The 25,249-nt window shown below is 57.7% G+C and overlaps 2 protein-coding genes across 4 annotated transcripts in view; both read left to right on the top strand.

The window, feature by feature from the left end:
- The first annotated feature begins 8,554 nt into the window (after nt 1-8,554).
- OCEL1 (occludin/ELL domain containing 1) lies at nt 8,555-17,706 on the top strand. Of its 3 annotated transcripts, none has more exons than XM_024219125.1 (6): nt 8,555-8,687; nt 11,513-12,617; nt 13,691-13,884; nt 14,432-14,603; nt 15,947-15,997; nt 16,666-17,706. In XM_024219125.1, the coding sequence occupies exons 1-6, from the start codon at nt 8,641-8,643 to the stop codon at nt 16,783-16,785; spliced, it is 1,689 nt and encodes a 562-aa protein (XP_024074893.1). In that variant the 5' UTR covers nt 8,555-8,640; the 3' UTR covers nt 16,786-17,706. The 3 variants fall into 3 exon arrangements, with proteins under 3 accessions (XP_024074893.1, XP_024074895.1, XP_024074894.1); XM_024219127.2 differs by having other exon boundaries at nt 8,557-8,627; nt 11,399-12,617; XM_024219126.1 differs by having other exon boundaries at nt 8,600-8,687; nt 11,399-12,617.
- Nucleotides 17,707-19,209: 1,503 nt separating this feature from the next.
- LOC112120143 (occludin-like) overlaps nt 19,210-25,249 on the top strand; it is a 21,149-nt gene continuing 15,109 nt past the window's right edge. Inside the window, exons 1-2 of the mRNA XM_029912279.1 lie at nt 19,210-19,581; nt 24,437-25,195. Of these exons, the coding sequence (XP_029768139.1) occupies nt 24,494-25,195 (702 nt within the window). The 5' untranslated portion in view covers nt 19,210-19,581; nt 24,437-24,493. The remainder of the gene's footprint in view (nt 19,582-24,436; nt 25,196-25,249) is intronic.

The raw sequence follows: 25,249 nt of genomic DNA, 5'->3' as shown, positions 1-25,249 counted from the left end.
GGGGAGGTGGGTGCCGGGCGACGGGGAAGGAGGATGGAGGTAGATGCCGGGCGACGGGGAAGGGAGGGGAGGTGGGTGCCATGCAACGGGGAAGGGGAGGGGAGGTGGGTACCGGGCGACGGGGAAGGGGAGGGGAGGTGGGTGCCACGCGATGGGGAAGGAGGATGGAGGTGGGTGCCAGGCGATGGGGAAGGGAGGGGAGGTGGGTGATGGGGAAGGGGAGGGGAGGTGGGTGCTGGGCGACAGGGAAGGAGGATGGAGATGGGTGCCGGGCGACGGGGAAGGGGAGGGGAGGTGGGTGCTGGAAGGGGGGAGGTGTCCGTGAAACATCCCAGGGCTTGACAGAGCCTTGGCTGGGATGATTTAGTTGGGGATTGGTCCTGCTTTGAGCAGGGGGTGGGACTAGATACCTCCTGAGGTCCCTTCCAACCCTGCTATTCTCTGATTCTATGATCCCCAGGCTGAGCCGTGGCCCCACCACGAATGCCCGAGGTCCCTGCCCCTGGGGGACAGGCTGCAGGCTGATGGGTAACGGCTGCGTCTCAAGCGTACTCAGTGCGATCCACAAAGCGCAGGGAGGCTGGGGCCCAGGAGAGACTGGACCAGGGGCATTCTCGGTGCTTAGCCGGAGGATCCCAGCTGTACCTGTCCTGGTCCCTTAGGGGAGACATGGTCTGGGGACACGGCGCCGTCACGGGGATCAAAACCCAGGTGGAGGAACCCGCCCGGGAGCAGGGACAGGCCCAAGCCAGGGTTCTGGTTCTGTCCCAGTGGACAAGTTCATCCTCTAGGCCAGACTTCCCAGAGATCAGGCGCACGGTGTGGAGTTTTTAATCCGAATCCTAGTGTGGGAGGGTCATTGACACAAGGGAATATCATGGGGTGACACCGACGGCCCCGTTCTCCCAATCCTGCTGCTCACCCCCTTCCCTGGGTTTTATGAATGGTCTCAACCCAGCGCTGACTGAATACCCTAAGACACACAGGGGATGCTCAGCCAATCACAGGCCTCCTGTGACTGAACGTTCTTTGAGGCGGGTGCCTGGCGCAACAGACCGTTCCATTGTGATTTACCAAGGGAGGGGCATGGCTGGTCCCCATTGTAAATGGAATTTTAAATGTTTGGCAAGGAGAGATTTCCACGCCTTGCACCATCATTTACACCAGTGCAAAGTCAAACGCTATCGAGTCAGAGTCACAGCGTTTCACGCCCGCTTTGCACTGGTGCAAATGGTTGCACAGCGGTGCAGGGCCTCGGTCCCCTGGCCTCCAGCTTCACTCCAGTATGTGGGTTCTGATGGCAGAATCCAGGGAACTTTCAAATCAACCCTTTTCCTTTGAAGCCAAACTTCAGATCCTGGCAGGAGCGGCGGGGGGACGGGGGGCGAGGGGTCTGGTCCTTTGTGACTTTTCCTTAGGAATATCGAAATTTTTTTTTTAAGGGAAAAATAAAGAAAGAAAGAGTCCAGCATATGGCCAGTGTTTTGTATGCACTGTCGCAGGATGCGGCGTGGCGAGATCTGTAATATTTACTGGATGAGCGGTTTACTTCTTTCTCCTCCTGCGATGTCAGCTTGTCCTGAGATACTCGTGTTATCTCTGGGGCTCTGGGGAAGTCTTGGTTGGGGGTTCCTGGATTAGAAGACGACCTGCAGAGGGAGCCAGCTACAGAGCTGAAGGAAAGCCAGAAGGTTGGCTAGTGTGTAACTCACCGGTGAGTGTGTCTAGCAGGGAGAGCTGGGGCAATAACGGATTTTTCTGTTCACTATCAATTCCGGAGGGAAAAAATTGTTCCGGGTCGAACCGAAAACAAACATTCGTGAAATGTGGGGCAAATCCAAGTTGGGGGAAAAAAATGTGTGTCAGGTCAAAGGAAACGGTTCGTTTCCGGTTGGAGCGTTTCTGCTGTTTGTCCTTTTTTTTGAAAACACAGTGAGCTAAAAAATGGAAACTGTCCAACAAAATGTTTTGATTTGATTTTTGTCGCAGGTTTTTCCCGACTGAGCCAGTTCGGCGAAAGCGACCCAAATTCACGGGAGGTTTTGGTGTTGCCGAACCTGCATTTTTGGCTACAAAAAGTTTCGGTGGAACAACGTCACCCAGCTGTCGTTCTGGGCACCCCTCTGGGCCCGAGCTACAGCGCGGAGTCTGGGCAGCCCCAGCTGGGGCACCTTGGCTCTTGGTGAACTGCCTTGTGCTTTGGGCTCTGGAGCTGCCCAGCTCAATCCCCTGGGATTGCGGCTGTCAGGGTCCTACAGCTCATTCCGCAGGCTTGATAGCAGTGGCTGGGCCAGATCACGCATCCTGTGGAAGCCAGTAGGAGCTTCACTGTTGATTGTGGTAGGAGCAGCGTTTAGGGGCTGCCGCCCACATGGGTCTTGGCCTTGGTTTGGAAACTGATCGTCCCGTGACCTGCAGGGACGGGGCACATGGAGACCTCAGGGCTGGGTTGTAGCTTGGTGCAAATTGCTTTAGCTGCAGACATCTCGGGGGACTGACTGCAGCAGGGCTGGAGTTGAGCCAAGAGCCCAGCGTCACGGAGGAGTCAAGCAGCCTTGAGTGCATTGGCAGCGTCCCTGGGCTGGTTCCATGGCCAGGGCCTGCTGCTCTGTGGAGCACGGGAGCTGCTGAGGTCCCGTGGGGGTGACTTGCTGCCTGTCGCTCTCCTTCAGCGTGCTGAGTGGCCAGCTGCCGGTACCAGCAGCTCCACTGGAGGGGATGCTCACCCTTGAGCTGAGCAGGGCCGGAGGAAATATTTGTCTGGGATGGTGTTGGTGATTCAGTAAGAGGTGCTCTTCCCTTGTGTTAGCTCCGACCAGCACAGGCCCCAGCACTGCTGGGGGCACCAAACCAAGTTCCTGAGCTCTTGCAATCACCAGAGACCCCCTGGCACTTTAACAATGAGTCGGGGCATGACCTCTGGCCTCCCGGCCAAATTCCAACTGGTCCAATCGCATTCTGCAGCAGCCAGGCTTGGTCCTGGCTCTGAGATGAAGGATTGGTTCATAACTCCCTGGGGAATGGGGAGCCAGGACCCCTGGGTTCTATCCCTGGCTCTGGGAGAGGAGTGGGGTCTAGTGGTTAGAGCAGGGGGGACTGGGAATCTGTACTCCTGGCCCCAGCTCTAGAAGGGAGTATTCTCTAGTAGGTAGAGCAGGGATCAGGACTCCTGGGTTCCATTCTCCTTGTTGTAATCTGGGCAAGTCACTTCACCTGTCTGTGCCAGTTCCCCCCTCCCTAACACGGGGATAAGCCTCACCTGCCTCCCTGAGGGGGCTTTATGGATTAATTAACTAATTTACTTTGCAACCGGGCAGAGGATGGCGATGCAGATTGTGCCCTCGGCTCCAGCTGGCAAAGGCAGGAGCTCGCCCCCTCTCACTGGCATTCCTTAGGGCTGTGGGGTCACAACCAGCGAAGGGCTTTGATGCAGAGTGAGTGACTCTAACGGAGCTGGGAGGGGAGCATGTGTCAGCCCGACTGTCCCCGCAATCCGAGCCCCGCCAGAGGAGCACAGAGATCTGAGACTGGATCACATCGGACCACACAGCAAGTAGCCGTGCCCTCCGCAGAACCCGGAAACCAACGAGTATGGAGGGGACCTGGCACCACTGCAGGGTGAGCTGTGAGCCAGGCCAGTGCATCTGGGCCATTAGCATCAGGCATAGAGTTCGGGGGGGGGGGGCAGAACAAGCCAGAGCCTTGCCCCAAATATCTGCCCTTGGCCGTGTCTGGTTCGAGGGGAATCAGTATGGACTCTTTCCGGGGTACTAGATTCACACCCAGCAAGCCAGGGGCTTGAGGGGAGTGCTGAGTGCTGTGGGTGGCTGAAAGCCAGGACTCCTGGGTTCTGTCCTCAGCTCTGTGAAGCTGAGGGGGTCTCATGGTTGGAGTAGGGAGGGCAGGGAGTCAGGACCCCTGGGTTCGCTCCCTGAATCTGCCCCTGAGCTGTTGGCTACTCCCATCTGAACCAGCCCTCTGACTTGTATGAGACTCACCTTCCTCTCCCCGATCTTGTCCTTTGCAGAGAGATGATAAGGCAAAATACCCTAAAATCCCAGTGGCAGCTCAGCTACCGAACCCCCTGGAATAACCCCCTCCCCACAGAGCCAGCTGCTGCACCATGCACAGGGCTCGGGGCGGGGCGGGGGGGGTGGTTAATGCTAGAGCAGATGACTGAGGCTGGAGGCCAAGAGGCAGTTCAGGCTCCGACCCTTCCCCTTTAAGCCAGGGCCATGCCTGCCCCGTGCCCAGCGAGCCCGGGGGGGGGGAGAGATGTTCATTGTGGCTGGTTTTATTTGATTTTATTTTTGAAAAATCCTCCTGCCAAGCGCCTTGTGAGGCGTGAAATGAACTTCAGCTTCTAATTGAGGGCTGGAATGGCAGCTGTTCGGTAACTATCCCCCTCGCCCACGGATGCCTAGCCCGGCCCGTCCATCACTCTCTGACGCTTGGCCAGGAACGCATCAATAAGCCGCGGCGCTTCCCCTTCCCATTATGGATCCAGCCTGCGAGCTGCCCCGGCCTCATCCATCAACCTGCCACCTCGGCTTCGCTGAGAGCCGGCGCCGGGGAAGGAATCGTCTCCACTGCGCTGCGCGGGCTCCGTCTGTACGTGCCAAGCTGGTTCCCCGCCTCCGCCTGACAAAATGTAGTGAGCCGACTACAGAGACGGGGGGCTGCAAGTTGGGATTGAGGGGCACCAGCGGAGCTGTGTGTATGGGGGAGCCCAGGGCTGGAATAGCGACAGGCTGTGGATCAGGCTTGGGGGGCACCAGCAGGAGGGGGAGGGGGGAGGGAGAGTCCAAGGCTGTGGCTGTGTTTATGATCTGAGTGAGCCAAGCCCAGAACAGGGCTCCCCCCCTCAGCTGGGTTTGGGTCAGTGTCAGCTACTGGCACCTCGTGCGTTCCCTGGCAGGCCCAGCATTTAAGACTGGCGTCAGTGGGCCAGATCCCCGGCTGGTGTCGATCAGCCCAGACGCCAAGTGGGGGTAGGGAGTTGGATCAGTCTCCTCGACTCTGACCCACAGGGCTCCCCAGCCTCACCAGCTGAGCCTATCCCGGGGGCGCTGTCTGAGGCAGGGCACAGCTGGTTTCGCTGGAGAGGCTGTGAACCGACCCCTCTGGCTCAGCTGGGCGGGTGAAGTGATGGTAAAGGGGGATTCTCTGGGGAGGCTGCTGGACGCAGACAGACCCTGTGGTTCTTTGGGGCTCTCTAGCTCCCAGTGTCCCCCTAAGCCACCCAGGGCAGCTTTGGAGCGGATCGAGTGCTTAGCGCTTCCACCAGCCGGAGAGGAGAGGCCTCTGCATGAGAAGCAAGCTGGGCAGGTCATTGCCTGCCAGCCAGAGACACCGAGGCCCCTGCTGGGAGCAGGCCAGCGAGAGCCCAGAGCCAGCCGCAGGCCAGCCGCTGCCGGAGCCCGCCTGCCCCTGGAGTGCAGTGAAACATGCCAGGCCAGCTGGATTCGTGCGGGGGGTCGGGCGTATTTTCATTAGCAGAAATGCACAGCAGAGCTCCGGGGTGTCTGTGTGGGAGGGACTGGGGGAGAGGGTGACCCAGGAATGCGGTAGTAGGGCACCACTAATGGGGACCTGGAACCTTTGCAATGAAACAGGGAGGCTGTCTAGGCCGGTGGCTAGAGCAGGGACAGATGGGGATCAGGACTCGGGGGTTCTAGTCTGGGCTCTCAGAAGACAAAGGGGGAGCCTAGTGGTTAGAGCAGGGAAGCCAGGCGCAGGGACTGGGAGTCAAGATTCACTTTGTGACCTTGAACAACTCCCTTCTCCCTCTCTGTGCCTCGGTTTCCCCACTGGTAAAGTAGGGAGAACACCACCTCCCGCCCTGGGGTCCAGATGTGCAAGGCAGTGCGGGGCTGTGCTGTGATTTCTGGGTGGAAACAGCGTGCGGCTCGCTTGGTTTTCTGTTGCCCAAGAGCAGGTGGCTCACAGCCACAATGACGGTTTCTGCTTAGAGATTTGGGGGTTGTAGGAGCCAAACCACGGGGGGCTGTGAAATTAGTGCAAACCCCACTGGGGGACCCCACAAACGCCCCCCACCTGCACCTGGGTTTCCTGGGCACTTATTGGCGGCCTGGCTAAGAGCAGCCCTACAAGAACGTGCAGGGCCCTGCACCCCACCAGGGATTTATCAGGGTGTCTACAAGACACTCCCTACTGCTCTTGTTAGACCCCCCACCCATCTTCCTCTCACACTGCCTGAGCCTTGTTCCTGAGCAAGGGTGGGTCTGAGGGACGTCAGAATGGGAGCACTGGGGGCGGAGCACTGTTGAGCTAATCCGGTTTAGACTGGAAGCGCTTTGGGGCAGAGACGGTCTCTTTGTGGCGTGTCTGTTCAGCGCCTAGGGCACCGGGGGGCTGCTCCGTGACAGGGACGCCCCGGGGATATTGCAATACAATGACTCAGTAATAATGATAAGCCTGAAACCCGGCCCTACCCGGGAGTTGCGATCTCTGGACCATCCAGACCTGAAGCGCCAGGGCTAGGAACAAAGGACGACGGGTGCTGGGTGGCTGCGGCACGCCCGGTCTTCTCGTTTAGCCCCTGACCTCTAACTGCACCGGGAAACAAAACGCCACTCGTCCGGAGCTCACCTGGCCAGCAAGGCTGGGAGCACCGTGGAGCGGGGGGTGGACGGTGTCACCGCCCTGTGAGAGGAAGACTGACCCAGCCCTACCTGGGCCTGACCTGCTCTCTGCAGTCACCGGCTGAGGCTGGCAGGGGGTGCTGTATGGACAAAGACGCCCCTTTATTCTGCTTCACAAATAACTTGGGACCAGTGTGAACTGTAGGGGGAGGGCGCCCCCTGCTGCCTGCTGCTGCAAAGAGATGCCCTTTGACCAGAGCCATCAGCTGCTGTGGCTCATCAGAGCTACTTGTCCTGGGATGCGCCATGTTTAATAGGACTTGGACTTCTTAAAATTCAGTTTCCCACCCTCCTCCCCAACCAGTCTTCTTAATTTGGTCTCTAGCTGTTGTGTTGGCCGCTTCGGGGTACGGCAAACCCTCTGCCATCGTCCTTTGTGGTGTCGTAGTGTGGGGGTGGGCGGGTCTAGTGGTTAGAACCCGGAGGACTTGGAGTCAGGACCCCTACGTTCCAGGCCCAGCTCTGCCACTGCCTCCTGCTGGGACCTCGATCAAGTCACAGCCCTGCTCCGTGCCTCAGTTTCCCTATCTGGGGAATGAGGAAAATTGACCCGACCCGAGAGAAGGGGCTGGGGGTGAATGGTTCATGCCGACACAGTGCCTGCAGTGTCTCTGATGAAAGCTGCTCTGTCTCTCTTGCTAATGCACCCCTCTCCCTGGCACGGAGTGGCTTTGCCGTGGCTTCTGGGCTTGGCACTAAGAATCCCATCGGCCCAGTTCAGCCAGAAGGACTCATGGGTCTCCCCCCAGCCCCTGACTGTATGTGGAGCAGCCAACAGAGGGGGACAAAGACCCACACGGTGATAGCCTAGGGTACATGAAGTGTCGTAAGTTAAGTAGCTGTCAGCACAGTGCCTCCTGCTGGCTGTGACCTCCTATTACAACAGAAAAAAAGTGGGTCCCGCGCCCCACCCCTCTGCCTCATCTAAAGAAACGGGGCGTGGTCATGGCCTCCTGAAATCTGTCTGTGAGCCCCAGGCTAGGACCCCACCCAGGCTAGAGAGAAGCTTATAGACTCGGTGATACTAAGTGCAACAAAGGGGTGGGCGGATAGCGCAGTGGCAAGGAAGGGGTTAGGCGTGCCTGATTAGTTCGGGGGGATCAAGAGCCAGAAAGGTGCCACGTGTAATGCTTAAAACAACCCAGCAAATGGGAAATGTTTTTCTATGTTGGCCCAGCCCAAATCTGATTAGCTGCGGGGGGGCTGGTCGTGCCGCAGCCCCAGGAAGGTGAATGATCCTGCCCCTCCTAATTGATTGGAGAAACACTTCAGCCATAGTGCAGCAGGGTGTGCTGAGACAGAGCTGGGCCTCAGGCCGTGTGGACGCCGATCCTTCTGGCCCAGTCTCAGCCATTTGATTTAAAGGAAAATCTTCATTATCTGCTAGCAATATAGTGCCTATGGTACACAGCTGAGTCCAGCCAGTAGGGGGCAGTGATCACCCTCATGCTGTTCATAACCATACTATTGGCCTCCCCAGTGCTAGCCTACTGCTGCTGCCAGTTCATGGAGTTACTCCTTTAGCTCCAGTGGGAGAGGGGTCTGTACTGGGCTGCTGAAGCTCAAAGGCTCGAATCCTGTTGGCAACCCAACCGTCGGGGGGTCAGTAGGAATCCACGGTGTCTGTTGGCAGGCACAGAGCGCTCACAGATTTTATTTTTGCTGGTAGTAGCCCTGTCCCTGCCACCAGGAAGGCTTGGCTGATAGGCAGGAAAGCCGGGGGCAGAGTGCCGCCCGCCTTCGGGGAAGGGGGGGGGGCTCCATTGGAACTCCCCCCCAGGGGTGGAGCTTATCATCCGGCCACACAAGGGCCCCCGGCTCTGCACACGGGGCTGCCTGGCGGCTGGGCACAGTTAATGTTTAACTCGTTGTTTTACATTGGAGGCTAATAATGCACCAAGGGGAGCAGCTGGGCTGGACGCCTTCACAACACCCCGACTTTGCCAGGATGACAGCAGGAGGGTGAGGATCAGCTATGAACCTATGTACCCCGCAGCCCGTGTCCCCGCAAGGGAAGGGCAGGTAATGGCTCACGCCGTTTTCTGATGGAAATCCTGGGGCATTTCCCCTCTTGAGCGTAGGCGCAGTTAGTGGCCAGGCTGGGAAGGCTGGAGTGGCCTAAGATACCCTGCCGCTGGGTGCAGATCCTACAAACCGGTCCTGCCCTGGCTCCCAACCGTCTCCCCCGGTCCAACTCCGCTGACTGCAGCGCCACTGCTGCTGATTCGAGCTGGAAGCAGAAGTGGGCCCCGGGCGTGTAACACGGGGCCTGCAGTGGTGCGGACGGGGTAGGTCCCGCGGGCGCAAGCCCTGCTCTCCGCTGGTACAGCGCAGCCACACCAGTGCGAGAATCCCCAGGGCAGCTGAGCCCCAGGCCGGAGGGGGTGTGCGGCTCTCTGCTGGACTTTGTGTGCTCCAGGGTAAGGCAGGGTGGCGGCCTCACTGTGGCTGGCTTTGCCTAGAGAAACCGACGAGATCCCCGCTCGTTAGGGCCGGGTGGGAATTTTTCGATGAAATGGTTTTTTCCACTTAAAAATGCCAATTCATCAAAACAGAAACGTCTGGTGGGAAGGCATTGGCTCGGACGGCCCGTTCATCAGGAAGGTGTCTCAGGTCTGGGACAGCCAAGGGGCCGGGGCTCACCTGGGATGACAGAGGGGAACGCTCAAGTCCTTGCTCCAAATCAGGCAGAGTGGGGACTTGAACCTGGCTCACCCGTGTGAGGGCCTGGGCCACTGGGCTATTCTGGGGGTGGAGGGAGGTTGTCTCACTCACTCTCATGTATGTGGGGGGGGTTGGGGGGGGGGTGGATGAAAAATTTCCAAAGCTCTTGCGGTGGTTTTTCCAATCTGGAACAAAACCCAAGAATACTTGTTTTCCAGCCAGCCCTAGTGTGAACGCCCCCAGGCCCTCTAGAGATAGAAAACAGGAGCTCCAAACTTCTTCTGGGGTCCGTCTCGCTGTGCCCTCTGGATGAACAAAGTCTCCCTGGGCAGATGGACCCATCCTTCAGCTCAACAAGCAGCTGCTCACGCTGTTAGTTCCCCCAAGTCAATCCCCCAACCCAGCCAAAGGCGTTGTTCCCTCCAGATTTCACACACACACACTAACCTCAATTGAACGTGACTTGTTAGCGTCTTTTTCCATGGGGTGCTGATCGGGCCCCCCGTGATGTTAGCCCTGCACTGCAGGTGGCATTAGTCAGGTGAGTGCAGAAGGTAGTATCCCTTTAACTCATTCGTGAGCCAGCTAGTGGTGCTCACCATGTTTTAGAAGGCAGCCGGGCCGGCAGTGTGATGTAATCAGTCCTTGCGTGTTGTGTGTCCTTAGTAAACATGGTTCTGTGGACCCCACCTTGCCTGGGTGGCTGTTCTAGTACAAAGGGAAAAGCCACATCCCCACCCCAGAACCAGCCGGGGACGCCCCTGAGTAGAACCCAGGTTTTATGGAGGGGCTACGGAGCCAGGTGCTCACGGTGGGTGAGAAATGAAAAAGCCCAAGCAGTCTGGAGAAGGGGAGAGGACTCTCCTTAGACGTGGCGGCCTTTCTTTTGTTAGCTGGCGCTGTTATTTCTGAACCGGATGCGCTCGGCGGTGTCAGGAGAGCAGCGAAATGGCCAGTGAAAGCCGCTGGTCGGCGTGGCTGTTTGCCCGGGAGAAAGCTGGCTGTGCCAGCCCAGAACTCCTCTAATTGCTTTTCACGTCCAACAGAGATTGTGCGGCTCCTGAGGCTTGGGCGATGAGCTGAGAACAATCCCAAACAGCCAAGCAATTCTCTCTCTCTTCAACGAGAAGGCCTGACAGGCAGCCCCGTTACAGCCCAGCCTCGAGTGGCATTAATGGGGTGGGTGCCCGGGGCACCCGAGCCAAAGGGGCTGGTTACCAGTGCTGATTCCTACGGATGGGGAAGAACTGGAGTGTAAGAGTGGTGGTGACATCACCATAAGCCAATCAAAAAAGCACTAGATAAGTTCATGGAGGATCGATCCATCAGTGGCTATTGGCCAGGATGGGCAGGGAGGGTGTCTCTAGTATCTGTTTGCCAGAAGCTGGGAATGGGCGACAGAGGATGGATCATTTGGTGATTCCCTGTTCTGTTCATTCCCTCTGGGGCACCTGGCACTGGCCACTGTCGGAAGACAGGACACTGGGCTAGATGGACCATTAGTCTGACCCAGTGTGGCCGTTCTTACGTTCTTTATGTTCAGATTGTTCCCTTGGTGCTGAACATTTATCAATCAGCAGTGACCGATGGGGGACGAGCCGCAGGCCCAAGGCAACGCTATAGGAGAGGAATTCGTGGTCTGAGCATGGGCGTTGCTAGGTTCAAAGCCCTGCTCTGGAACCCCTCTAAGGTGCACACCAAGACCACAGCCCCATTGCGTTGTACATACCCAGCGTGAGACAGTCCCTGCCTTGAAGGGCTCAGTCTAACCAGACGAGGCGGCTAGCGAAGCACACAGATGGGCAGTGACTTACCCAAGGTCCATGGGCAGGGCTGGGACATGAACGCAGGTCTCCTGGCCATTAGTCACTAGACCACACTGCCCGTCATAGGGCCAGGAGGCCACGGCAGCTGCTCAGGAATGGAGAGTGGGACAAGAGAGCAGGATGCCAACTCTCACCAAGGGAATTTTATTTGCCGATGTAATGAATAAACGAATGGGCTTGTAGCAAAGAGCCCATGAACCTCAGCGTTCACCTGTCCCTGTTTCTTCCCTCCCGCTCCAACAGGAGCCTGGCCAGACCGCAGAGAGGAGAGCTCCCCCCAGTCCCAGTGGTGCTGATGAGACTAGAGACTGAAATGCTGTGACTCCTTGGACACATGGCAAATTCTACCTCCTCTAGGGAGAAGAGGCGGCCCATTGTGGAGTCGGACGGAGACCCGCTAAACTCCTCCTGGCAAATGTGGCCCTCACAAGCCTGGACCAGGGCATCCAGCAGGTCCTACCCCGGCAAGAGTGACTTGTCTGACTCTTTCGATTCCTCTGCCCGTGAGCCTCCCCTGCCTGCCCAGCCGCCCGTCGGGGACATTCCCCGCAGCTCGGAGAACCAAGAGGCCTCTCCCTTGAAGCCCGTCAGGCGTTTTATCCCGCGGTCGTGGAAGAACTTTTTCCAAAGATGGAGGCGAGAGCCCGAGCTGTTCCTGCCACTGGCCTACACCGCCGCCCAGTGCTCCCCACCCGTAAGTCCATTGTTAGATCGCCACGGGCCAGCCCGCGAGGGCAGCTCCAGCAGCGGTTTCCAGGAACCCTCCTGGTCCAGTCCCTCTGAGTGTCACCAGGAGACAGAGATGTCTCCTCCCAAGAGCCAGCAGGGCCAACCCGCCTTGCCGAGCTACGAGGAGAAGCTAGAGGCCTACAACCTCAAGTACTCCTACATGAAGTCCTGGCCAGGCCTGCTCAGGCTGATGGCCGGGCTGGAGCTGCTGTTTGGCGGCATGGTCTTTGCCTGTGTCTGTGCCTACATCCAGAAGGACTACCAGTGGTACAACCTGTACGGCGGGAACCTGCTGTCAGACGGCCTTTTGGGGGGAGGCTATGGGTACAATTATTACGGCCCCATGACCCCCTTTGTGCTGGTGGTGGCCAGCCTGGCGTGGCTGGTCACGGTGATCCTCTTGGGGCTGGGGGTCACCATGTACTATAGGACCATCCTCCTAGACTCCCACTGGTGGCCCCTGACGGAGTTTGCCCTCAACATCATCATGTTCCTCCTCTACATGGGGGCGGCCATCGCCTACGTCAACGACGTGAACCGCGGCGGCCTCTGCTACTCCCCGTTCGCCAGCAACCCACTCATAGCCGCCTTCTGCCGAGTGGAAGGGGGCCAGGTGGCGGCTCTCGTCTTCCTCTTCATCACCACCCTGCTCTACCTGGCCGGGGCGCTGGTGTCTCTGAAGATGTGGAGGCACGAGATGGCGAGGAAGCAGCGGGAGGCCTTTGAAGTGCTAGTGAGTCCTCCCCCGGGATGCGTGCCCCAGAGCAGGAGGAGGCAGCTTCCTAGCGCTTCTGCCCCCTTCCCTGTCCCCAAGGCCCGGCGCCTTCTCTTGGCTCTGGGAAGGATTCGCCCCATGCAGGTACCGCCTCAGTTCCAGGGCTACAGGGGCCGGGTTGCACTCATGCGTCAAAGGCTCTTATGGGGCATTGCCGGGAGGCAGAAGGCAGGCCCACCTAAGCCACACCCCCTCCTACTTTTGACACGCCCCCTCCCTCCTGCAGCCTCCCCACTGCTCCCCCCTCCACCCAGGCCTGCCAGGGAGTTCGTTGTGCTGGGGAGCTCCCCCGGGGGGCTCATGCCTGGCTATCTGGTATCAAAGGGAGTAACCTGGCCCTATGCCCCTAGCCCCATGCGCGGTTGCATTGTGTGGGGTGAGGCTGTGGCGGAGAGTCCTACAAAGGTTGGGGCAAACCCCGAGCTGGAGACAGAGGCGGTTATATTGGCTCCGGGATTAACTCCGTAGGAACAGGAAATGGTTCCATGCAGTGGGATCCCAGTGGGGACCCACGAACCGAAGCCTTCCAGAGATGCACAAATCATCCTTCTGGAGCATCCACCCAGCCCAGCCGCCTGTCTCCAGCCCGGGCTGCGTCAGAGACAGCCATCACTCAGATTGTGCGGCTGACAGCTCGCTGGCTCTGGGCGGCAGTAACCTCCCTCTCTCGGGGTATTTCTGCCCCGCCGTCAGGACGTGTGACTGCCGCTCCTGCAGACGTACTAGCTCAGGTACCTACCCAAGGTCCTGGGCGTGATGCTATGGTTACCCAGTTAGCGCTGATCTCTGTATCTACAGGTGCTACAATCACACCCCCTGTGTGCCCTCGCCCTTTGCATGGGGCTGGGGGGTTGGGGCTTGCCTAACCCTCCCTGAGGCAGTGTCTCCCTCCAGTGGCTAGGCCATGCCTAGAGATTGGAGGCTGCTCTCGAGGAAGTGGGGTGTTAACCCAGGCTCTCGGAGCTCACTCTTCGAGGCCCATGTGGGTTGTCGCTTTGCTGCTGAGCCTCACGCCCCTCTGTTTCTTTAAGCACAATCCCATCCTCCTGCAAGCCAGACCCAAGCGGATCTTCTTCCAGGACGAGGTGATGCCATCCAGGAGCCTCCCAGGGAAGGTCACCAAACAGCTGGGGTTCTCCGAGAAGGGCGAGGCATCGGGGGCCTTGAGTTGCTCCCTCCCAACGGGGCACACCCCAAAGCCGCACATCGTCCCCGACTATGTTGTGTAAGTAACAACCCGTCCCCCCCCCCCGGCCATGTCCCCGGCTGCGGGAGCGGGCGAAGGCTGGCTCAGGGCTGTGTGCTGGTGGGTCATTAGCAGGAGGGTGGGGGGCTGAAAAGCCTGCACTGGCTTTATGCAGCACTCTCCATCCCGGCAGCTAAGGCTGGGATCCAGGTGACCTGGGTTCAATGCCTGCCTCTGTCCCAGGCTCTCCAGGTGACCTTGAGCAAGTCACTGCATCTCTCTGGGCCTCAATTCCCCAGTGGGAGAATGGCCTTCCTGTGTCTACATAGACTCTGAGCTCTTTGGGGCAGGGTCTCTCCTGGCAGCACCTGACGCAGTGGGGCCCTGAGCCCCTAGAGACGACTATAATACACATAATATCTGAGCACCCACCCAGCTCTGCAGGTATTTTCCTTCCTAATAAGTCCCCGGTTTCCTCCCGCCTCACGGGTTAACATTTTCCCACCATTCGCGGATCCATCCCTTGCCACCTATCTCAGAGTCCTTTCCCCCCCCACCCCCCCGTGAATCTCTTGGGGCTGGGTAGGAAGTACCCGGGGATCTGCTGCCCCGAGGAGAGAGAGAAGTACAAGGCCGTCTTCAACGACCAGTACGCGGAGTACAAGGAGCTCTACCACGAGGTCCATGCGGCGCTGCAGAAGTTCAAGGAGCTGGACGCCATGATGAGCCGGCTGCCGCATCGCACGCCCAGCAAGAAGGTCAGTTGCTAAGCAGAGGGGGCACGGCACGGGCAGGCTGGAGCGGGGGTTGGGATGCGGGGCCTCTCACCGCTCGGGGACGGCTTCCTCTCCCGCCTGGCTCAGCAGTGGGGAATGTTCGGTGGAATGAATTGACGGGTCTCAGCCGATTTCCTACTAGGACAGGAACAGCCCACCAAAAACCCACTGGAACTAGTTGGCCCCTTTCTCGCAGTGCTGGCAAAGAGGGCTGGAGGGGCTGTGGAGACAGGTAGGGCACCCACCAGGAGCAGAAGCAGGCAGAACAATTTGGCCCAAGCCATAGACTGGTACCGGAGTCAGGCGAGAAGCAGCAGAGGGTCGACTGAGCCGCCTGCCAGGAACAACAAAGGAGCCGCTGCCGCTCTTGTGACAGAGCTGTCCGGAAACGTCGGGTTTCCTTGAGGAAGCCAGTTCAAGTCAAACCCTTGTGGCCCGTGAACCGACATTGCTCCTGCTGGTTTCATTAATACTCGGAGCAGACGCCCAGGGCTGATTGAGGAAAGGGGAAGCTGGTCGTCTGCTCTTTGTGCTGGGATCCAAGCCAACTCCGGGCTTTGCAGGTCTGGTTATTTACCACACGCCGGCTTGGTGCGTGCGTGGGTGCAGGTGCGTGCGTGACATTGCTAATGAGAGAGTCTGACCTTCTGGGGCCTACTCCAGTCAGGAATTTCTTCCCACACTTCCTTTTAGCAGTGATAAACCAACCCTTGATTCAGTGTCTCCCCTCCCCACACACACACATGCTTTCCCTGATATAATATATAATGCCTGCAGCTGTAACTTTCACTCCATGCATCTGAAGAAGTGGGTTTTTTACCCACGAAAGCTTATGCCCAAATAAATCTGTTAGTCTTTAAGGTGCCACCGGACTCCCTGATGCTTTCCCTGAGTCATTCTCTACTAGCTACATTCCTAAGACACACAGGCTTGTTCGAGGCAGTTCCTGGTTTTCCGGGATCTGAGATCCCAGCTGGCAGATCAAAAGAGCAGCAGCATTTCCCAGCCAGGCCCTTGTCAAAGTTATCCTGCCGGACGCCCAGCTGAAGGGGGGCTAATGTCCTCCCTCTATTCCCAGAGGGTTGCTGGAGTCCCTGGCTGTCTGGTTACTGGAGCTGGCTGCAGCATTCCAGGGGCACAGTCGCTGACTCGCCAGAATCGAAAGGTGCCAATTCCAAACAGAAAAATGTTTCCAAATCTTCTGGCCAAAGGAATTTCCGCTTCCCGCCCGCTCTGCTGCTGACCCAGGCTTGCAGGGGCTGCTCCCTGCTGCTGCCCGGCAGAGCTCGGCCAGGCCCCTTCACCCGCTGCTTTATGCTCCGCAGGAACAGAGCCGGGTCTCCAACGTCTGGAAGGAATACAAGAAGAAAAAGAGGGTGAGTACAAGCCAAGGGGCGGGAGGCTAGTAGGCAGACCGACGCAGGGGGAACGCTGTAGGCCTGGAGCTCGCCCCATCACGGGGTGTGATTGCAGTCTGTGTAGATGTATCCAGCCCGCGTCCCCATTTGACCAGTGCTTGGGGCATCGCTGGCTAAAGAATTCTCCCAAACAAGCAGGGCCCCTCTGGCCAATCGGGGGCTCTCGGGCGTTCCCACGCGTGTGGCTGTGGAGCCCCTGTGGTATGGAAGAACCAGGACTGGGTTCAAATGACTCTAACGGGGATTCTCTATGAAGGCTGCTGGATGCAGCTAGAACCTGTGATTCCCTTGGGGTCCCTAGACTGGCTGACGTGGTCTTGTGCCATCTCTCGATCCTGGCCTGTCTGGGGCTGCTCACAACAGGGCAGCTGCAACGGCTCTGGCCTTCCCAGCTGAGGGCTCGGGCCCCGTACAAAGGAACGTCCTCAGGTGGGGGCGCTCCCTGCCTTCCCGCTTGGCCCGGTCGCTGCCAGTGGGGACACAGCTCTCCGCAGGGTCGGGAGCGCGGGGCAAATCCCGGATCCTCCTGGAGACCCTGCTCCCCGGTTTGGGGGGGGAGGACGGGGGTGAAGCCCAGATCCAGTGGTGGTGATGCTGACAAAGGACCCGTCCTCCTGTCCCTGCAGGACCCCGCCTTCCTGGAGAAGCAGGAGCGCTGCGACTACCTGAAGAAGAAGCTCGCGCACATCAAGGCTCAGATCCAGGAGTACGACCGGACGGCCAAGGAGGGCTCCATGTACTTCTGAGCCTGGCACCTGGGGAGTGGCACCTGCCGCCCCTGGGCTGGTCCCTAACATCCCGTCCCCCAGCCCTGAATTGCTCTGGGGCTTGCTGATGTCTGGGGGACCTTGGCCAGAAAGAGAGCAGGATACAGGACACTGGGGACTGCTCAGGGGGGCTGGAACAATTTGTATAGTGGGGGTGCTGAGAGCCATTGAACCAAACTGTAAACCCTGTATATGATGGAAACCACTCCAAGCCAGGGGGTGCGGCAGCCTCCTAGTTCCTGCACCTATGGGGGTGCTTGTGCCTTGTGGCTCCTGTGCATAACACACCCTAGCTGGGTCACGTGTGGGTCAGGCACCATCCCTGCCCCGTGCTGCCCCCGAACCAGCAGTGCTGATGTGCACTCTCCAGGTGGGACTGAAGCTGGGGGTGGGAGGACTGGGGCCCCAGCCAGAGCGGGGAGTGGTGCATCGCTCCTGCTCACGGGAATAGGTAACTGGGGTGCGCCGCGCAGCTGCTCCAGCCAGCAGCAACCAGACCTTGTGGAGAAGCTGTGAAACTGGACAACGCTTCTGGCTGAAGGGAGCTGGTGTGACCGGGGATAAAACACCCCTGGGCCTGGCTCTGTGCTCATTTCATGCTGGTGTAAAATCGGGAGTCACGGCACTGAAGACAGAGGATTTGCGCTGGTCTGAATCAGGTCGTTGACTTCAGCGGGGGCAAGACTGGGACCCTGACTCCTGGAGCCCTGGGAGCCAGGCCAGAGATTGCCTCTTACGCGCATGACTTCATCGCCACGCTCACTTACTCTGTCTGCAAAGCAGCCATCGGAGGAGGGGGGCGGCGTTCATCTGTGCAGCAAAACCTGAGCTTTGGGGGGTGCCCGTAACTGTCTGTAAGGAGCGACGGCTTCGCCTTTGAATAAAAGACACCTGGCCGTCCGTGTGTGAAATCCCTGGAGCCAGCAGGATCAGCCCTGCCCTGCGCTGGAATTCCCCTGGAGAGGGTCCCTGAAGGGGGGTGCGGGAGGAGGGTGATGCTATTGCACCATGGGTCATAGCAGCATCACGTGGGAGATTAGTGAAGCTCTCTGCTCACCGTGAATCCTGAGACACACACACACACCCCCCTTCCCCCAGAGGATGTGACTCTGCCACAGCTTCCCCCCAGGGGGATTTACTTCCTTCGTTCAAGCTGTAGCAGCTCATGCTCTTACTGGGAAGGTCCCAGGTTTGATTCCTGGGCCGCCCCCTTGATGGTCATTAGGGTTTCACCTTCTCCCACAATCCTCGGTTCTGTTAGTGGGGGGGAACTGGTTTGGTGAGAGAAATCACAACCAAAGTGACTCTTCCCCCCCAAAACCTGACTGTTGGCTGTGTTACCGTAGCGCCTCGGAGTCCCGGTCCCCACGGCACTTGGTGGTGTACAAACACACAGCCACAAGCCGGTCCTGCCCCAGCGAGCTTACACAAGAGACAACAGACTTGAAACCAATCCCTTTTCTGGGAGCTCGCTAGAGACCAGTTGCCTACAGGGAGCAGAGTGAGACGACGTGGGGTGTGTCTACACTGCACACTAAGCCCAGGCGCTGATTCAGGTTTGAGCCTTCCGGCTACACACATCAGCCTGACTCAGGTCAGCAAACGCTCACGGCCCAGGTCCTAGGACCCTGCTGGGGGATGGATTGGAGCCTGACTAGGGTCCGAGCCGTCGTGTTGCCGTGTGGCTGCAGCTCAAGCCGTTAGCCCAGCTGTGCGACTCGGGCGCAGCAGTTGTAAACCCAGGTTTACAATGCCGTGTGGACAGACCCGTGATGAGCTACCCTGGTGCAGCCATGGATTGTTAGCACTCGTGACCAGCGCTGGAAGCTCGCTGCAGAGGGAGAGTTTCAGAGCGGCCTGACCGACAGCCATCCCGGTGCAGGCAGCTGGTCGGAGCCGCCCGGCTATTCGCACGTTCACTGCAACACACCCGGCTCTAGGTTCTTTTTCCACGTATAAAGCTGCTTTTTATTTAAAAAAAAAAAACTCCAAGAAATTGGAAACAATGAGGCATCCGGGGCTAGTTAAGGCCCCAATCCTGCCAACATGCCCCATGTTTAACTTCAAGCCCTGTGGGCCATTCAGCTGAGACACCCTCTGACTGCAAAGGCCAGGGCCCCACAAACTCATTGCACTCACAAAGGGCAGGGGTGCGCATAGGGAGCGAGACTTAAAGAGGAGTAAAATCCAAGTGCCGGGCTGGGATCCTTGCGGCTCGGCGGGACCTCTGGGGCCCGCCCGAGTCAGGGAGAGGCAGCTCCACCTTGCCTAAGGGGCTGCTCTCCCGTCGGTCCATGTGCGGGACGAACGGAAGGGGTTAAAGTCGAACCAGCCACGCAGCCAGGCGCTTTGATCAGAGGCGATTTATGTCCACGGTGGAACAGGGAGCTGAGATTTAAGCGCTAGGTCTGCTGCTGCCAAGTTTTTGACTCCAGCTGTGCCAGGTTCCTGCAGTTACAAGCTTTCTCTTCGGCCTGGCCGCAGCGGGAGGAGGCGGCTGGCGGGTTGTTTTTAATGACTGTGCACCTAGTAATGATTAATCCCTGGGCTGCCATTTTAAGATGAACAAAGAGGGGAGGAAAACAGAGGGGATCCAGGTAGCTGCTTTTAAAGGAAACCCAGCCAACCCCCTTCTCAAGGCAGTGGCTCCAGGAATGGAGCCCTGAGCCAGGGGCCCATCTCCAGACAGCACCAGGCTGATTAACGGCACATTTACCAATAATACTACGCGCCAGAGACCAGCACAGCTGGCACCAGAGATAGCTGCAAACCAAGGTAAGGCAGTGGGTGTATTGATCACTTCACGGGGGAGAGCTGCTCCGTTATTTTTGCTTCAGTACATTTCAGGATCGTCTAAAGCTCTGTTGAACTTAAGGGGGCCAGATTCCCAGCTGGTGTCAATAAACCTGCAGCCAGCTATGGGTCTGCCCCCACTGACCTCAATGGAGCAATGGTAATGGATGCTAGCCGAGGCTCTGGCCTAGAAAAATTCTTCTCGTGAGGTCAGCTGACTGAATTCCCACAGCTCTGTCTCCGAGAGCTCGCTTTTGATGCAGAACACCTTGAATGTTTACCAGCCGCTTCCTTCAAAAATTAAATCCTAGTTTGTTGTTAAGGGGTTTTTACAGGGGCTCTTGGGTTTTCTTGTTTATTTCTAGAGTAACAAAGCTAGGAAGGAAATGAAAACAAGCTTAAGTGGCTTGATTGAATAAAGCAAGGTGTTTGTTAAACAAAAATCTTGGGCAATTCAAAGAACCCGGTTAAGAAAAGAGGTGGAGTTGCAAAATCTTTGCAGAAAGGGCTTAGGCGTCGGAGTCAACCTCACCGGGTCTGGAAATTCTTTCTGGGGTCTGGGATCAAACTGGAACTGCAGCTTTTAGAAGCACTGGGAGCTTTTGTTGTCTTTGAAACTTGAATCCTGGCCAAAGAAAGGAGGTTTGGCAGCGAGAACACAGCACCAAGCTTATCGCGGGCTCTCTTGGGGAAAGAAAAACACTGGGGATTTTTTTTTAAAAGGACTGACTAGAGCACAGCGTGTGTGAGGGGAGCGTACGATTTGCTAGTGCCGGGACAGGCGGGTGGAGACCCACGAGGGGCGTGTAGTGAGCAAACCCTGCCCTGTCCTGCGCTGCCGTGTGCTTCCCAGCTGCAGACCTGGGAAAACAGAGACTTATTAATCAGGTGAAATGAGAGAGGAGGTGGCGTTGGCAGAAACCAACGTTGCAACCGGAGTGGAGGCCCCAGCTGAACATTCCCATCCTGTCTCCAGCGGTTCAGGACGGCTGGATTCAGCAGGGATCACTGACCCTGCACGTTCCTAACGATCCAAAACTCCAAGGTGAGGCTTAGAAGAATTCTTAAGAGGTTTGTTTGCCCGTCCCTGTGTTCTCTGCCCCTCCAGCACTACGAAGCGCAGTGGCAAAGCTCTCGTTAGCTGAGCCTGTAGCAAAATAAAAAGGCCTGTTATTAAAAGTTGGGTGAGGGGCAGAACAGGCCGTTCCTGTGGGAACCCGTGGGCCTGTGTCCAGCGAACAATTTGTACATCGCGCGTCGGAGCCTGCCGAACCGACCCAAAGGGCACTTTGTGGGGGCGCGCCTCTGGAATGCAGGGGCAGAAAAGAGCATTTAAAACGTGGCTACCCCAAAATTGTAGGGGGTCAAATAAGTAAACCTGCCTCTTCCTTTTATGTAGCCCTTTAAATATAGCACAGCGAATTCATCCCCGGGGTAATTATTCTCGGCAGCCAGGTCTTCAGTGTATTAGTGACCCTCGCTTGTGGGGGGCTCCGAACCGGGGCGCCAGCCTGACGGCTACACGGCAGTTTTATAGCCCCGCAATCCAAGCCCGGTGAGCTTGAGTCAGCTCCCTGGACCAGCCGTGGGTCTTTTGCAGTGTAGACATTCCCTGGGAGGCCAGGGTTCAATCCCCTGCCCTGGCCGCGACTCCCTTTGAGTAAGTGACTCAGTTTCTCTGGACTGCCTTTGTTCTCCATGGTGATAATGGCATTTCCCTGCCTCACAGAGGAGCTGGAAATGTAAATACGTGAAATTCCCCCTTTGCCGGATAACTGTAACACAGTAGTTCTTCTTCCTGGGCCAAACTGACTCGTGCAGAAGCGGCAAGGTTGGGCCTTTTTATCTTACAAAAACATTTCTGTGTCTGAGCCTCTGTTGTTTGGCCCGTTATTAATCAATGCTTGGGAAATGCTTTGAAGCCCTCAGCAGTGTTGTTATTGCACAGAACAGGGCACAGGGGTAGGGGAGACATAGGGAAAAACCGATTGACTGAAATCCCCGACTGTAAGGCAGACCGCGTAGCACGCCACAATAGAAAGGCATGTCTGTCTGCTAAGGTACTTGTACCGGCACCATAGCATAGGAACATGCAGAAATAATCTCTCTTAGAAACATATAATCTGGGGGGGTTGAGGGTTTGCATTTTGTTACCAAAGCGTTTGAGCAAAATTACTTTAGTTCAGTTTGTGGTGGGGTTTTTTAATCTTTTGCATTATTTGGTTGAAGCAATTTGAGTAAATTCAGTGAGTAAATGTTGTAGGGTGTTTAAATAAAAATGCAGTTGAATTGGTTGATATTGTCTAAGGATCTGTCTTCATTGCAAAATTTACTCAGGTTCTTGCTCAGGGGTTGCCCCTAACCCAGTTCCCGTCCACACACAAACCCTCGGAACCCGAGTTTAGTGATGCTTTCGCCCTGGGCTAGCTGGCTCCTCTAGGGCGCAGTGCTTACACATGAGCTGGTAACCTGCCCGGACACCATGCTGCCAGTCCTCCAGGGCCTTCCCACAATTCCCTCCATGCGCCTAGAGCAGGGGTGAGCAAACTTTTTGGCCTGAGGGCCACATCAGGGGTCCGAAACTGTATGGAGGGCCGGGTAGGGAAGGCTGTGCCTCCCCAAACAGCCTGGCCCCCGCCCCCTATCTGCCCCCTCCCACTTCCCGCCCCCTGACTGCCCCCCTCAAACTCCCGACCCATCCAACCCCCCCCTGCTTCTTGTCCCCTGACCACCCCCTCCCAGGACCCCCCACCCCCTGTCCAACCCCCCCTTCTCCCTGTCCCCTGACTGCCCCCCGGGACCCCCTGCCCCTTTTCCAACCCCCCCACTCCCCGCCCCCTTACCATGCTGCTCAGAGCAGCAGGAGCTCGCCGCCCAGAGCGCTGGCGGCACGGCGAGCTGAGGCTTGGGGGGGGGGAAGAACAGCAGGGGAGGGGCCGGGGGCTAGCCTCCCTGGCCGGGAGCTCAAGGGCCAGGCAGGACGGTCTCGCAGGACGGATGTGGCCTGGGGGCCATAGTTTGCCCACCTTTGGCCTAGAGGGACAGACAAGGTCTCCCACAATCCAATGGGAAAAAACTCTGCGTCTCAGTTTACTGATGGGGCCCCCGGCATCCTAGCTGCATACCCGGGTGAGTCAGCACCCAGGAGGTACAGTCACTTGGGCAGGGCTTTGCCGTGTGGCTGCCCACACCAGGGCTAGGCTAACCTTGGGGTTCCTCACCCCACTTAACTCAGACCCCATGTGACGTAGGAGCCCAAGCCGCCTGGAAAATCAACCGGCCCCCTCAATTCCCAGCACTTTGGAGACTTCTGAAAATGGGACTTCGGCTCCTAAGTCATTTATGTGTCTTAAAAAAAAACGTTACCAAGGGTCCCTAAAGGTCAGCTAGGAGAATCCTTTGCAAGGCGGAGGGCCAAAGTCAATGGGAATTGTACCCCCTAGTGTCAGGGCTGAGCACAGCCTGGGGCATGGGGGCTGTGCGACCCCTGCAGCCTTTGCTAGTTGTGTGTCAATGAGTCCATAGAGGTGAATGGGGTTTCTGTCTCGCCCCGGCATGGGGAGATGGTGCCGAGGGCTCAGGGAGGAGGCTGGCTGGGACCGGAAGGAGGATTAGATCAGGGAGATGATTCTGAGATATCAGACAAGCAAGTCCTGTTTGGACAGTCCCCCTAAAGAACCTCTAGGTGGCATGAACAAGCCCAGCCCCCTGGTTTTGACTTCCCACCCCACCGTGGGTCATTTCTGAGCTGGAGAGATCAGTTGCGCTGCTCAGGACTTAAAGCGGGGTCTGCCTGATGCCTCCTTTTGCCGCTGGGGCCAGTTAGAAGATGGCCACATCCTTGCAGGCTGCACCCATCCCCTGCCTGGTTCCTGCCTGGCCTTGCCCAAAGCCCTTCCCCCAGCTCGGGAATGGTTGAGACACCCTATTGCTAGGTCGTGGTGCCCAAGAGGGAACATCTACACTGCTGCTTTCAGCCCCGTAACGCAAACCGGAGTCTGTAGACCCAGGCTCTGAGACTCGCTGCTGGGGTGGGGGGTGGGGTTCAGTGTAGACGTACCCAGTGACTAACATGCTTGACTTGACCATCTATGTAGATGCAATTACAATATAGATTTCTTTCTTTCTATCTATCTATCCCCATACACCCCCTCTATCTATCTATCTAATATACATACCTATATATATAAAATCACCCCTATTTTATAGACGGGAATGCTGGGATTTTCAAAGGGGCTTAGGCCCCTAATTCCCGTTGATTTATTATTAACCGTGGTTATTATGGTCGTGCCTGAAAGCCAGCCAGGAATAGGGCCCCACTGTGCTAGGTGCTGCACAAATACGAAGCAGGGGGTGGGCAGAGCTTACAGTCTAACTAAGACGAGACAGGCTCAAGGTCTGTGACCCACGGCGAAGGGCTATAACCCACAAGCAGAGGTGGCAGCATGTTGATGCCACTCTTTCTGGGGGGTGGCAGTGGGGTAGTTTGGAGGAAATCAGCTAATTGGAAAGCAAAGGGGGCAGGGCAGGTGCGGAGCGAAGCTCAGAGCTGGAGCAAACGGCGCAGGGCAGCGAAAAGTCCAGTCAGAACTGGGGCAAGTTCTCTGAATAGTCACAGCTCCCTGCGTCGGCTGCCCAGTTCCGCGGCAGCCGTCTCCCAAGGCCGGACGGCAGCGGAGGGAAACGCGTGGCCCTCACGCCCTTTGCTCGGGGAGTTTGTAAGTGACTAGCGCAAGGCCTCAGCGGCAGAGCCAGGATTCGAACCCCCTGCCCCCGTGCTTGCCCCACCTCCAGGCCACGCTGCATGATCAGCTTGTTTATCTGCCGCTCTACCTAGGTGTTTCTAAGGCTGTGGTCTCCTGGCGCCTGCCCTGCGTTGGATCCTTCCTCCGCCATGTACAGCCAGAAGCCCTACACCAGCCCGCCCACCGGCTACGGCCCCCCCGGCGACGGCTACGGCTACGACATCCACTCGCCCCCCCAAGGCTCCTTCTACGTTGAGGACGTGCCGCAGTATTTTTACAAGTGGAACTCTCCGCCCGGCGTGGTGAGGATCCTGGCGGCCCTGGTCGTCCTGCTCTGCGTCACCATCTTCGCCTGCGTAGCCTCCACGCTGGCCTGGGAATATAACTACGGCTACGGGGGGATGTACGGGAGCGGGCTAGGGAGCTACTACGGGTCTGGCTATTATGGTGGAGGGATGGGCTACGGGGGCTACGGGGGCTATGGCGGATACGGCGGCTATGGAGGCTACTATGGCGGGATGACCAACCCGCGGGCAGCCAGCGGCTTCATGATCGCCATGTCGGTCTTGTGCTTCATCGCGCTGCTGGGGTTCTTCGTGGCCAGCGTCACCAAGTCCAGCAGCGCCCGCTCCCGCAGGTTTTACCTGGCGGTCATTGTGGTGTGCGCCATCCTGGCCTTCGTCATGCTCATCGCCTCCATCGTCTACATCATGGGCGTCAACCCCCGGGCGCAAATGACCGGCAGCTACTACTACAGCCCCATGCTGACCATGTGCAACCAGATGTACTCCTCCGGTGGAGCCTACATGAACCAGTACCTCTACCATTACTGCACCGTGGACCCGCAGGAGGTAAGATGGGCACGGCTTGCCTTTTCCCTCCAGCTTTCTCTCCTTCTTTTCTCT

The sequence above is a fragment of the Terrapene carolina genome, unplaced genomic scaffold (genome assembly GCF_002925995.2).
Source record: "Terrapene carolina triunguis isolate 2854851 unplaced genomic scaffold, T_m_triunguis-2.0 Scaffold194, whole genome shotgun sequence".
NCBI classification, from domain to species: domain Eukaryota; kingdom Metazoa; phylum Chordata; order Testudines; family Emydidae; genus Terrapene; species Terrapene triunguis.
The sequence above is the reverse complement of the archived record's forward strand: the minus strand, read 5'-3'. Positions and strand labels throughout refer to the sequence as shown.

Coding starts and splice junctions, on each gene's coding strand:
- OCEL1 (XM_024219125.1), top strand. CDS start 8,641: ATGAACCTATGTACCCCGCAGCCCGTGTCCCCGCAAGGGAAGGGCAG. Junction 8,688..11,512: donor TCCCCGCAAGGGAAGGGCAG/GTAATGGCTCAC, acceptor TACCTCCTCTAG/GGAGAAGAGGCGGCCCATTG. Junction 13,885..14,431: donor ATCGTCCCCGACTATGTTGT/GTAAGTAACAAC, acceptor GGGGCTGGGTAG/GAAGTACCCGGGGATCTGCT.